This window comes from Dasypus novemcinctus, chromosome 20 (genome assembly GCF_030445035.2).
Source record: "Dasypus novemcinctus isolate mDasNov1 chromosome 20, mDasNov1.1.hap2, whole genome shotgun sequence".
Taxonomy (NCBI): domain Eukaryota; kingdom Metazoa; phylum Chordata; class Mammalia; order Cingulata; family Dasypodidae; genus Dasypus; species Dasypus novemcinctus.
Window position 1 is genome coordinate 36,339,650 of NC_080692.1, and position 14,941 is coordinate 36,354,590.

The 14,941-nt window shown below is 36.4% G+C and overlaps 1 protein-coding gene across 16 annotated transcripts in view; it reads left to right on the forward strand.

Annotated features, from left to right (window-relative positions):
• Positions 1-14,941, forward strand: part of ATF7IP (activating transcription factor 7 interacting protein) — a 111,960-nt gene that overhangs the window by 84,697 nt on the left and 12,322 nt on the right. For all 16 annotated transcript variants that reach the window (XR_011646671.1, XR_011646674.1, XR_011646672.1 and 13 more), the window contains 2 exons: positions 11,709-11,787; positions 13,939-14,094. Coding sequence is in view for 10 of the 16 variants with exons in the window: in XM_071210176.1 (XP_071066277.1) it covers positions 11,709-11,787; positions 13,939-14,094 (235 nt within the window). In the remaining 6 variants the exon portion in view is untranslated. The remainder of the gene's footprint in view (positions 1-11,708; positions 11,788-13,938; positions 14,095-14,941) is intronic.

Sequence of the window (14,941 nt, forward strand, 5' to 3'; positions counted from 1 at the left end):
TGATGCTATTATGAATGAAATTTTCTTAATTTCGTTTTCGAATTTTCATTTCAGGTGTATAGAAATAAATTTTCATATACTGATCTTGTATCTTGCAACTTTGCAAAACTCATGTATTAGTTCTAATAGATTTTTAGTGGATTTCTTAGGATTTTCTATGTACAACTTGAATAGAGATATTTTACTTCTTCCTTTCTATTGTTGATGCCTTTTATTTCTTTTTCTTGCCTAACTGCTCTGGTTAGAATCTCCATTGCAATCCTTGTCTTGTTTCTGATCTTATAGGAAACCAGTCCAGTTTTTCATCATTAGGTATGAAGTTAGTGAGAGTTCTTTTTAGATGTCCTTTATAAGGCTGAAGAAGTTCCCTTCTATTCCTAGTTAATTGTTTTTATCTTGAAGGGATTTTGGGTTTTGTTACATGTTTTTCCTTGCATCTGTTGAGATGATCATATGTTCTTCGTTTTTTATTCTATTGATAATGATGTATTAATTGATATTCTGATATTAAAACAACCTTGCATCCCTGGGACAAATCCCATTTAGTTATGATATGTAATTCTTATATGTTGCTGGGTTTAGTTTGATAGTATTTTGCAGAGGATTTTTGCATCCACATTCATAAGAGATATTATTTGGTCTATAGTATTCTTGTGATGTCTTTGTCTGGTTTTGGTTTAAGGATAATATTGGTCTCATGTTATGAATTGGAAAGTGTTCCCTCCTCTTCTATCTTGAAGGAGTTTGTGCAGAATTGACATTAATTTAATTCCAGTTTGAAAAAATCCAGTGGTGAAGTCATCTGGACCTGGACTTCTGATGGGTGGTTTTTTGATAACTACTTTAATCTCTTTACTTGTTCTAAATCTATTCAAATTGTTTCTTCCCTAGTCAGTTTCAGTAGTTAGTTGTCTTTCTAGGTGCCTTTCCATGCAGTTATTCATGGCATTCCTTTATAATCCTCTTTTTTCCAGTACAGTCAGTAATAATTATTGACCCCTTTTTCGTTTCTGGTTTTAGTAGCTTAAAGGTTGGTCCATTTTTGCTTTTGTTTTCAAAGTGTGCAATCAATGGTATTTGTTATAGTTGTGCATTTATCATCTCAATATTAGAGTATTTTCATTATTTAAAAAATAATGAAAAAACAAACAAGAGAATGCTTCACTCCTTGATCTTTCTATGCTTGCCCTCCTGTACATAGCTGCTATTTTTGCACAATTACTTCCCCATTTATTAAGAGGTTTTATTGAGATATATTTGTATACCATACGATCTCTCAAAAGTGTATCACTCAAGCGATAACCTGTTGGGAGGTCCTGGGTTTCCAGTACCTCCTGGAGAAGATGAGCAAGACAGCGAGCTGGCGTGATGGGGACGTGTGGCGACCTGACACAACAAGATTACACAACAAGGAGACACAGAGGAAAGACAATGAGAGACACAACAAAGCAGGGAGCTGAGGTGGCTCAAGCAATTGAGAACCTCTCTCCCACATGGGAGGTCCCAGGTTCAGTTCCTAGTGCCTCCTAAAGAGAGTAGCAGACACAGAGAGCACCCACCAAATGGACACAAAGAACAGGCAGTAAGCACAAACATTGAGGGGGCGGGATAGATAAATCTTTTTAAGTGTATAATCATGGCATTTAGTATAATCACAATGTTGTGCATTCATCACCACAAATTTAGAACAATTTCATTACTACAAAAAGAAAAGCTCCACATCTGTTAGCAATCCTTCCTTAGTCCTACATAACCACTAATATAACTTCATCTTTATAAATTGATTTATATTTACTTTTTATATAAATGGAATCATACAATATGTAGTACTTTGTGTCTGGTTTCTTTCACTTAGTATAATGTGTTTTTTTGTCTGATATTTACATCTTGTATTACTAACATATATTTCTTCAGTTTCAAAGAAAAAAGTCATATATGCAATTTTACCCATATTCATGTTTCACTTGCAATTATACTATGCCATACAGTTACATGTTACATTTTTTTGTCCTTGCTTTTAGTAATATACATGACCTTAAACTTTCCCTTTAAACCCCTTTCATACCCAGATAATAGTACTGCTAGTTACAGACATTATGTTGGGCTTCCACGTTTTCCTTTTTTTTTTTTTAAGATTTTAAAATTTTTAAAAATTTTTTATTTCTTTCTCTTCCCTTCCCCCCCCAATTGTCTGCTTTCTGTATCCATTCACTGTGTGATCTTTTGTGTCTGCTTGTATTCTTGTCAATGGCACCCAGAACCTGTGTCTCGTTTTGTTGCATCATCTTGCTGATGTCAGCTCTCCGTGTGTGTGAAACCATTCCTGGGCAGGCTGTGCTTTTTTTGCGTTGGGCAGCTCTCTTTACGGGGCGCACTCCTTGCACACAGGGTTCCCCTATGCGGGGGACACCCCTGTGTGGCATGGCACTCCTTGCGCGCATCAGCACTGCGCGTGGGCCAGCTCATCACCCGGGAGGTCCTGGGTTTGAACCTTGGACCTCCCATTTGGTAGGCGGATGCCCTATCTGTTGGGCCAAATCCGCTTCCCCACGTTTTCTGTTCATTTCCAAAGATTAACACACATCTTTTTACCAATTCTGCACAAGATAACTTTCAGCTTTCCATTCTCTAAACTCATTCTCTTTTCTGGTGATCCAAATTCAAATTGGTAACTCCATAAGATTAAATAATATATGTAGTTCATAGTGCAATCATACAGTATTTATACTGTGGTGTCTGGTTTGCTTCACTCAACATTTTATAATGTCTTCCAGGTTCATCCATGTTGTTGTATGCTTGAAGGCTTCATTTCTTCTTACAGCTGCATAATATTTCATTGTGTGAATATACCAGTTTATCCATTCATAGGATGATGGACACCTGCATTGTTTCCACCTTTTGGCAATTGTGAATAATGCCGCTATGAAAATCAGTGTGCAGATGTCTGTTTCTGTCTTCTTCTTTCAGGCTGTAAGGCTTCCTTTAATATTTTCCTGCAAAAGTGGATTCTTTTTTAACAAAATCTCTTAGTTTCTGTTTGTTTGTGAATATTTTGAACTCACTTTCATATTTGAAGGACAATTTTGCTGGATAAATTCTTCTTGGCTGGCATTTTTTCTCTTTCAGTATCTTAACTGTATCATACTGCTGTCTTCTTGCCTCCATAGTTTCTGATGAGAGACCTGCTTAAGATGTCCCTTGTGTGTGATGGTTTGCTTCTCCCTTGCTGTTCTCTGAATTTTCTTTTTAACATTTGACATTCTGAGTAGTGTGTGTCTTGGAGTAGGTCTGTTGCATTTATTCTGATTGGGGTACACTGTGCTTCTTGGACATGTATGTTTACTTCTTTAGTGAGAGTTGGGAAATTTTCAACTATTCTTTCTTCAGATACTCTTTCTGTCCCGTTTGCCTTCTCTTTTCTCTCAGGAACTCCCATGGTGCATATGTTGCGGTTCATGTTATCATTCAACTTCCTGAGCCCCCCTGCTCACTTTTTCCATTTTTTCTTGCTTTAATTTCAGTTGTTCTGTCTTCAGTATTACTTATTCTTTCTTCTATCATTTCAAGCCTGCTGTTGCACTCTTTCTCTAATATATTGTTTAAAAAATTTACTGAAGTACAGTACTCACACATAAGCAATAAATGTATAGTAATAGTTGTGAACTTACAAAACAAACACATAAAATCATGCAGGTCTCTCATAACTCTACCACCAATACCTTGCATTGTTGTTAAACATTTTTAACTAATGATTAAAGAGCGCTGTCAAAATATTACTGCTAACCGAAGTATTTTACCCCAACCCACACTATTATTTTATTTTTATACCATTTATATATGAACATTCATAAACAGTAAGTGTATAGTAAAGGTTGTGAAATTATAAAGCAAACATGCATAACATCATACAGGGGTCTCATGCAGCACCCCTCCACCAAAACCTTGCATTGTCATGAGATGTTTATTACAAATTATGGAAGAATATCGTCAAAATCTTACTAATAATCGTAGTTCTTATCTTACATTTGGTGTATTTTTCCCCCAACCCACCTTCTTTATTTTTTTTAAATACATTTTTTTTATGACAGAACTTGTAAATTTATAAAACAATCATGCACCATGTGCATAATGCCCAAACAACATTCCTCTATCAACACACCACACTGTGGTGGTACATCTGTTACAGATAATATCATCTGTTGCCATGGTCCATAATGTACATTTGGCACACATTTTCCATACTGCCCTATTATCAACACAGTGCATGTTTGGCATAAGTGCGAGAATATTATACTGTTACTGCTAACCACCGTCCATAGGTCACTCCAGCTGTATTTTGCCCATGCTTCTCCACATTCCCACCACCCTGCAGTAGTGACGTACATTTGCTTTAGCCCACAAAGGACACTCCTGCATCTGTACCAATAACTATAATTCTCATCCACCTCTTGATTTACTGTGCTGTTCAGTTCCTAGATTATTCTCTAGCATTCTGTCAGCTGGCATTTATATACCTAGACTACCATTTTCAGCCACATCTCCATTTATAAATTAGCTGTTACTCAGCATCCACTCTATACATTTCCACACTTTTACAGTAAAACTAATTAAAACTTCCACATACATTAAATGTCAGCAGTCCATCTCAGTCCTCCTCTTATCTCTTTTAAGAATTCACCACCTACCACCAGGGCTTGAAGATATTTTCCTTCAATTTCTTTTAGAAGCTTTATGGTTCTTGCTTTTATTTTTAGGTTTTTGATCCATTTTGAGTTAATTTTTGGATTAGGTGTGAGATAGGGATCCTCTTTCCTTCTTTTGGCTATGGATATCCAGTTCTTTCAGCACCATTTGTTGAATGGACTGTTCTCCTTGAGCTGTGTGGGTTTGACAGGCTAATTAAAAATCACTTGACCATATATATGAGGGTCTGATTCTGAACCATTAGTTTGGTTTCATTGGTCTATGTTTCTGTCTTTATGACAGTACCATGCTGTTTTTATCACTATAGCTAGGTAATATGATTTAAAGTCTGGAGATGAGGGTTCACTTTTTCTTTTTAAGATGTTTCTCGCTATTCAGGACCCCTCACCCTTCCAGATAAATTTGATAATCGTGTTTTCAGTTAAAAAAAAATGCTGGTAGAATTTTTATCGGGATTACAGAGTCTGTATGTCAATTTGAGCAGAATTAACATTTTAGTGATACTTAGTATTCTAATCTGTGAGCATGAAATTTCTTCCATACTTAGTATTCTAATCTGTGAGCATGAAATTTCTTCCAGTTATTAAGGCCTTTTAAAATTTCTTTTAACATTGAATTGCAGTTTTCTGAATACAAGTGTCATAGCATTGGTTAAGTTAATTCCTGACTATTTGAGTTTTATCTGTCATACTTTATTTTACCACTCTTTTGACACTTTTAGTTACTTTTATTGATAAAATCTTCATTTCTAGACTCTCTTCCAGGTCTCTTTCTCCTGTCTTATCTTTTTAGGCTCTAGCACACCCTTTAGTATTTCCTGAAAATCTGGTCTCTTGGCTAGAAATTCTCTTAGTTTCTGTTTATCTGTGAATATTCTAAAGTCGCCCTGATTTTTGGAAGACAGTCTTTCCAGATATAAGATTCTTGATCAGAAGTTTTTCTCTTGTAGTAACTTAACTATATCATACCGTTTTCTTGGACTCCATGGTTTCTGGTGAGAGATCAGCCCTCAGTCTTATTGGGTATCCCTTATATGTTATGCATTGCTTTTCTCTTGCCACTCTCAGAAATCTCTTTTTGTCTTTGGCATTTGACATTCTGATTAGTATGTGTCTCAGAGTTGGTCTGTTCAGATTTTTTTGGATGGGAGTACGTTGTGCTACTTGAACATATGGATATTTATGTCTTTCAATAGCGTTGAGAATTTTTCTACCATTATTTCTTCAAATATTCCTTCTGCCCTTTTCCCCTTCTCTTCTTCTGGGACACCCATAACAAGTATGTTTGCATGTCTTTTGCTGTCATTTAGTTCTCTGAGACCTTGTTCAATTTTTTCCATTCTTCATCTGTTCTTTTGTATGTTGAGTTTCAGAGGCCATTTCTTCAAGCCACCAATCCTTTCTTCTGCCTCCTCAAATCTGCTATTATATGATTCCAATGTATTTTTAATTTCATTTATTGCACCTTTCATTCCCATAAGATCTGCTCTTTTTCTCTGTATGCTTTCAAATTCTTCTTTGTGCTCATCCAATGTCTTCTTAATATCCTTAATCTCTTTATCCATCTCATTGGATGGATTTTAAAATTTATTTGAACATTTGTGATTAGTTGTCTCAGCTCCTTTATGTTAATCTGGAGGCTTATGTTGTTCCTTTAACTGGGCGATATCTTCCAGTTTCTTGGTATGAATTGTAGTTTTTTGTTGGTGTCTTTTGGTATCTGGCTTACTAGAGTATTTATTCTGTGTGTAGTTTTTCTCTTTAGTTTAGGGCTTCCTACCCTTTCTCCCTTGCTGGTTGTGCAGTAGGAGCCAGGGATATAGTTGGTGCTTTAAGCTGTGGAGGCTCAAGCTGTCTTCATTGCTCCAGGGATGGATGAAGCTTCTCCCAACTTTCTCCTTTGCCCAGGGGTAGGGACAGAGTCACAGCTGTGTGGAATAATCCAGATTGTACAGGCCTAGACTGTAGTTGCCCAAGAGACTGATGAGGCTTCACACCCCTTTCTCCCCTGCCTGGGTATGGATGGAGCTGCATTTGTGGGCAGCAGTCTTTGCAGTGCAGATTCAAGATGACCGCAGTTGCTCTGGTAGACTTCCTATTATTTAGCCTTTGTCAGCCAAAGGTACCTGCAGTTACCTGGATAGGCTGGTGCAGGGCCTGCCATTCTCCTCCCTGCCCAAGGTGGGGCTGAAGCCTAGGTTAGGGCTGTAGGCTGATCTGGGTGAAAGAAACCAGTTCCTACCATCACTGTGATTTTTGGTCAGCCTGGCTTCCTCTCATCCTGGGGGTGGAGTCAAAATGGTGGCCACTAGCCTCTTTCCAAGTTGGACAGATTCACACCCTAGCTGTTCCTAGGGTTATACCTTAGCCAGCCAAGTCTACTAATCAGTAGCTGAAATTGGTGGCCAATCACCTCCTCCCCTGTTTTTGGGAAATGGAACTTCCAATTCCAGTTACAGAATAGCTCCGGGGGCAGCTTTTGCTGCCAAAGTAGGATAATCACCTGCCTCTGCAGCTTGGCCAGTAATTTCTCGGAGAGTATGGTGCAGGTCCCCCCATGTTCCTCCCTGCTGGAGCAGTGTTTGGAGCTTATGCTAGAGCTGCAATCTGATCTGGATGGAAAGAAGCTGGTCCCCACGAGCATTGTGATTTTCAGTCCGTCCCTCTTTGCCTAGTGCAAGGTGCAGAGTTAAGATGGTGGCTACTGGCCTCTTTCTGACTTGGACAGACTCAAACTTTAGCTGTTCTCAGAATTGTACTTTTAGCCCGCTGAATTTACTCACCTGTAGCTGAAGTTGGTGCCTAAACGTCTTTTCCTGTCCCATTTTTGGCAAGTGGAGCTTTCAATTCCAGCTGCGGAACAGCTCCCAAGGCGGCTTGTGCCTCCAGTGGAGTATGGACATCGGCTTCCATAGCGTGGAGCACTCTATAAATAAATAAGTCTTCTCTCCAGATGGGCATTCTCCTTCCAGGCCTTCAAGGATGTTGCAGGATGCTCTTCTGGTCTCCTGGAGCCCCCAAACAGGAGCTTCAGCTAGCTTTAGATATTTCTGGGTGTTTAGTGCCTGCCCTGTAGCAGGAGCAGACTCTAGGTGTTCCTTATCTCTGCCACCATCTTGCTGGTTGTTCCCCTCTAATGTATTTTTGATCTTGCCTATCATGTCTTTCATTTCCATGAGCTCTGTTACTTTTATATTCAGGTTTTCAAACTCTGTCTTTGTGCTCGCTTATTATCTTCTTGGTGGCCTTTACCTTGTTAACAATGTTGTCTTTCAACTCATTAATTTGATTTTGTTATTTCTCTGCATCTCCTTGATTTGTTGTCTTAAATCCTGCGTGTTTTCCGGGGTTTCAATATATTCCTTTTCTTGGGCATGTCTTCCATTTTCTAAGTATAGCTTGTAATTTTTTGGTGATGTCTATGCATGTGATTAAGGTGGTGAGTTTACTCAGATGTTCAATTTCTCCTTTTCTTGGTCAACCTGTTCTGGTCTTAAGAATTGATCCTGTTAGCTGGTCAGATCTGGGCCCTGTATCCAGTAATGGGTTGAAGACCCACTTCTTAGGACCTTGGGTAGGGAGGTTGTAAAGGCCAGAAAAAGCCTCTGTTATGTACTTTTAATTTCCTCACGTGCACTTCCTTGTACTGCCAGCAGCCCTCTCAGCTCAGCGTCTGGTTGGAGTGTGTTTGCTATAACAGGGACTGACTCAATGTGAGAGAGGTTTCTGCCTGAAGGCCTGTATTTCAAACTTTCTCAGAGGCAGTTCTCCAACCTTTGTTGGCCGTCAGGTGTCGTATGTACCCTGCCTCCCCCTGCCCCCAGGTAATTCTAATCTCTTCTGTGTCCTCAACCATCAGTACCTATCTGGAGAGGGAGATTGAGAGGGTTGGATCTCTTTAGTCTCTAGCTGACTCCCAAGGCAAACAATAGTGTGTGTTCCCCTTTTTCCTTGCCCCCCAGCCTGGAAGGGTTCCTGGGACACAGTAGACCAAATTTGTGGGTCAAAAGCTAAGTCAGCCTTAGGCTCTGTCTGTCTCTCTCCCCTTTACTGAGGAGGTGGACCCCTGGGTCCCCCTTTATCTGTAGCCCCTGGCCGCTGGTCTGTAGTGTTGGGGAGGGGTGCTGGCATTTGTACCTGAGTTTAACTCACAGTTTTGTAGTTGGGATTCTTTTCCTTTGCTCTGGGCGATGTCCAGCCTTCCCTTCCTGTCCTAAATCCCAGATGATTTTATTCCAGGTCATTTCTGCCTGTTCTTAGCTATTTTTTCCTGGGAGAAAAGAGATGCCAGTGTCTTTCTAGTCAGCCTTCTTCTCTCAGACTTGGGTTTTTTTTTTTTTTAAGATTGATTTTTTTAATTTATTTCTCTCCCTTCCCCCCCCCCCAAGTTGTCTGCTCTCTGTGTCCATTTGCTGTGTGTTCTTCTGTGTCCACTTGTATTCTTGTCCGCAGCACCCAGAATCTGTGTCTTGTTTGGTTGCATCATCTTGCGGCATCAGCTCTCCGTGCGTGTGGCACCACTCCTGGGCACGCTGCACTTTTTTTGTGCTGTATGGCTCTCCTTACAGGGCGCATTCCTTGCGCATGGGGCTCCCCTGTGCATCAGCGCTGCATGTGAGCCAGCTCATCACACAAGTGTTTTTGATCAAGGTTTGTCGGTTTTGTTTTTTCTGTTTGCTCTTTTTTTCCCAGTGTCTTAAGGTGGACAGCCAAGTTACTGATGTTGCTGTTTTGGAGGTTGTTTAGTTTTATCTTTCCTTTTTTTCCTTTTTTTTTCGGTATTCTTTAATTTTTTGATTCTTGATTTGCAATTTTTCTTCTTTGTTAGTATAGGCATATTTACAGTTGCCCTCCAAACACTGGTTCAGCTGCATCCCTTAACATTTGTTACACCCTGTGTTCAGTTTTATTCATTTCTAGTGTATTTTTTTTATTTCACTTTCAATTTTTTTCTTTGAGCAATTGTTTATATTGGTTGAATTTCCACATAAATTTCTGAGTTTCCCAAAAATTTTCTATTTATTTCAAATTCCATTCCTTTGTAGTCAGCGAACATAATTTGTATTATTTCTGTCGGTTCTAAATTATTGCTTAGCTTATATTGCCTATCTTGGAGAATATTGCATGTGCACTTGAGATGAATGTTACTCTGATATTGTTGGGTAGAGTATTCCATAGATGTCTGTTAGATGTAGGTGATATATAGTGATGTTCAAGTCTTCTGTTTCTTTCTTGTGCTTCTTTGTAGTTATTTTATCCATTATTGACAGTGAGGTATTGGAATCTCACTTTGTTGAATTGTCTACTTTTCCCTTCTTTTCTCGGTGGTTTTTTTTTTCCATGTATTTTGGTGTTCTGTTTTTATTTGCACATGTGTATATAATTATATATCTTCCTGGTTATTGGCCCATTTATAAAATGTCCCACTTTATCTGTTTTAATTCCTTTTTTTTTTTATCTAAACTTATTAGAATCAGCTTTACATTTATACTAGCTTAGTTCCAGTGATATGTGGAGACATTATTATTCTCTTTCCCCTTTCTGTGGTGGTGGTGGTGTACATAGTACCTCTATTGATGTTACAAATCCAGCAATTCATTGTTATAATTATTACCTTATTACCTGCAGGCATTCCCTAAGTCCAAGTCTGCTTTGCTCCCATCCAACCGTTCTGTTCTTGGTTAATGTATTACATTATGTTACGTTTCTGTGTGTTATAGACCCAACAGTATGGTATATACTTATTGCTTTGTGCAGTCACTTTTTATATCAAATAAGACAAGAAATAAAGTACAAAATCTGCTGACAGTCTTGTTCTAAGTTGCATCTATACTATTATATAGTTGCATCTTTACTATTCTTTGCATGTTTGTCTAGTAAGTTTTGGTTAAAAACTGTAGGTAATATGTTGTAGTAAGTGGTTTCCATTACTTTCTTTGAGAATTGTTGTGAACTTTCAGTTCTGGATTTTACAGATTGCTGGAGTGTTTGTAAATAAGTCTTCTGTGAAATCATTATCATAGAAAAATGTATAAGAAAATTTAGAATTACATCATTATCTTAGGATTTGACCTGAATTTTCTCAAGTCAGGGGAATTATTTACTTTGACAAACTTGAGTTTTGCAAAGCAAAGTCTTAATCTTTTGGAGTTGATCTCAGTATAATATATTATAAAGTAAATTAAAATTTCCATGTATTAAGCAGTTATCTTGTACCAAGCTCAGTGTTAAGCACTTTATATAAATTATTTGGATTAATCCTGTCAGTAGCCTCCATATCCAAATTTTGGAAATTGAGGAAATTACCTCAACATATATTCACATGGCTAAATAAATGTTGGCATTTCAGTCAGTCTTTCTGACTCCAGGGTCCTGGCTCCAAAGGTCCGTGTTGTACTGCCTTTCTGCTTTCCATTTTTTAAAAAAGTTATTGTATGTTTTTTAAAGATTGTTTCCTTTTTAAAACTTCGGTTTCTGATGATTTAAAACAATAGGTTCATTTGGGTCAAATTGGATGTCCACTTAATAATTACTGCACACTATATTATACTATGTCATTGTTTTAGGAAAAAAATAGATATACATTCTTTGAAATTTTTATCTACCATCTAGATGTAAAGATTCCATTTGGTAGAAAAATAGTGATAAATTAGAATTGTTCAGTATTTTAAATCTTGGAAAATTGATGAAGTTTATGTTTAATCAGAATTTTAAAGCATCTGATTACTTTTAATGGTAGCACTATGCATAATGAGTTGATAGTTTGATTTAAACAATAAGTTTGTTTAAAACTTAATAAAATTTCTTTTAAAAATATGAGTAAATTATTTTTGCATGGCAGATATATAATTCATAAGTATTCTGGGGTATTTATTTGAATAAACTCTGTTTCAGAGCCAAATTGAGCCAGGCTGCTGATGATCCTCATGTCCTCTCACACTATTTTGTTTTTCATTTATGTTTGCCTGAATTTCCTTTGCAAAATGCAGGCGTTTTGTTTTTCAGAGTATAAAAGCGACAGGCAGTGATTCAGGTGGTGTCATTGATCTCACAATGGATGAGGAAGAGAGTGGAGCTTCACAAGGTACTTTAAATAGTAATCATACTAAGGGATGTTTTGATATCTTATTTCCTGTTAATACAGTATAATATTCTCTATGAAGACAGATCTATATAGCCTTGTTGGTATATTTGTATCCCTTTTTAAACTAGGGATGTTTAGCTTTCAGTTAAAAAACAAAAATCAAATCTTGAATGAAGTTTAACAAGATGAGGAAGAAAACAACAAATTGTACAAAATGTAATTTTTGAAACACCTCTCCTTTTGCATATGGTATTTCACTTGACCCTTGCAATAACCTTAAAATAACCATTTTAGAGTTGAGGAAACAGCTTCAGAGAGGACAAGTAAGTAAGGAATCTGGGAATCAAATCCCAGTTTTTTTGACTCTAACTTAAATTTCTTTTTCATTCTATATGTGCATGCATGAATACATGTGTGTTGTATTTTAAAGATAGATACTTCCAAATGTGTTTACATTTAATTTCAGTTTAAATATTCTGCTGTATTTAGTGTTAAATAAATAAAAATGAATGTTACTGTTTTTAAAAAGCATCGATACCCAAAATCCCCAATATTTTTCTGAGTTAGACGTTTTAGAAACTATTTTAGAAGCTAATTGATTAATGATTGATTAATATTTATAAGTAAAAGTTTCATGTTTTATAAATAAAAAGTTCCATGAATGAATAGGCATGGGAAATGCTAAGGTAAAGTTATGTGGTATTTTTCTTAACAAGGACTTCTCTAAGCTTTTACTACACTAATTATAATTAAACTCCAATAATGATTCAAGATAACAGATTATTTATAAAAGTCTGGTGAGAATTAAGTAATAAATTAAAAAATCTAGTATTCTATTAAGTGTAAGTGTTTATTATCATCACCTGAAAAGCATTTGAGGTTTAAAAAAGAAAGGTTTAAAAAATATAGTAGGGAATAAAATAGTTTAATTGGTTTTAGGAAAGGAAAATTAAGTAGTGGTACTATTAATTATATTGCAGTAAGACAGTTCTGTTGTATAAATCAAGTTAATTGTGAGATTTATGACATTATTCATCAGAGTTGAACTCCTCATACCAATACGATTGATTATTCTTTATAAAGCTTCACGTTATCAGAGTTGCCTTTCACTAAGTTTTTATAGACAAGTTATCTAAATATAAAACAGCTGTAGAGGACAAAAATAAACACAGGTTATTTTTGTGAGGGCACAGGTAGGGCTGGTTCTGGATGGAAAAATTAATGTTAGCCATGTTTGTTTTCAGTGCTCTTGACATCTCCCTCTCTGGCATCCCTGTTTCATGTGGCTTCTTTCCATTGCCCTAATTTTGGATATATCTTAAATTCTCTGATTCTGAAGGCATTGTTCTCCAGTAGCACCTAACCAAAGTACCACATGCTAAAGCCTTTAATTATATCTTGATTTTATTCTTGGATTTCATAAATGTATCACTGGGTATCATTTTAGTTAAGAGGGCTTTTGACTTGCATCCTTCATTATTATACCATATTGTGTTTTTTTCCTATTTTTAAGGGCTTTGTCTGAGTCACAAACATGTTTATCTTAGGTTATTGGAAACCTTTTCTTGAGACTAGACATTCTGTGTATATTTTATTTTAAAGAATGAATAGCAAGAATAAGTAATCATTTGTGTTATTGGGTTAAAGGACCTAAACACCAGTGGGGTAATTAGAATCAAACAGCACCAAGGCAAAACTCATCAATTTATAAAGAGAGAGATATTTTGCCCAGTAGTATATCCCAATATAGATATATATTCTTTTGTAGGCAATGTAATTATTCTATTGACATGATATTGTGTTGAATCCAGAAGTAGGATTCTTTCATAAGAAAGAAGCAAAATCATGAAACTGAATTTCAGTAAACCTGTATTGGAATCCGTGATATGACCAACAATGAATGATTTTAAAAGCTCATGACTTGGTTTTCAAATAGCAGATACCCAAAAATATTTTAAATATATTAATAAAATGATTAATTATTTTATAACTTATTCTATAAGATAATTATAACAAAGCATTCATTGTCTTAGAGGTATATATGATATCCATTGGCAAGCAAGAAAAAGTAAAATTCACTCAAAAGAAAAATCTTTTATTTTTTATTTACTTTTCAATACTCCTTATGTGTGTCTCACTCTTAATTAACAGATCCTAAAAAACTAAATCACACTCCTGTGTCAACCATGAGTTCTTCTCAGCCTGTGTCTCGACCGTTGCAACCCATACAGCCAGCACCACCTCTTCAGCCATCTGGGGTGCCAACGAGTGGGCCATCTCAGACAACCATACACTTACTACCTGCAGGTGAATTTGCTGACCCATTGAACTGAAACTTTAGTTTTGCCTATAGAAAAACATGACTGTAGAATTGAGAAAATTAAGAGTAATTCTGTGCTATTTTGAAGACAATGTATGTCTTTAGGTAAGTTCTGAGTATAATCAAGAATTTTAATTGCTTGATCAAACAGGGATTTTTAAATAAGTACTAACTTCAACCAGTTAGGCCTAATACTTCCAGCAGCTGGTATAAATTATTATTTTACTTGCCTACATGTCAGCAAGTTATAAATCAGATATTTTAAAGATATAAACTGTTTGGAATCCAGTCAAGGCAGTTTGTCTTCTTGGGGAAAAAAAGTCCATTTGCTGGATTATCTACAGAGTGCTTACATAAGCACTCTTCTTAGTAAGGAAAACACTGAATTTCACATTGGATTTTTAAAATAGCTTGATTGAGATATAACTCACGTACCAATCAATCAACCCATTTAGTGTTCAATTCAGTGGCTTTTGATATAGTCACAGATACGTGCAAACATCACCACAGTCAATTTTAGAACATTTTCCTGTTTTAAAAAAGAAACCTCTTATCTTTTAGCTGTCATCCCTCTATTTATTCTCCCTCCCTAGCTCTAAGCAACCAGTAATGTACTTTCTGTCTATAGATTTCCCTATTCAGGACTTAATTTGAATGGATTAAGTATGTGGTCTTTTGTGACTGGCTTCCTTTGCTTAGCATAATATTGTCAAGGTACATCCAAAGTGTAGTATGTATCAGTACTTTATTCCTTATTATGGCTGAATAATATTCTGTTTTATGGCTATATCATATTTTCTTTATCCATTGTCCATTGCTGGACATTTAGATTGT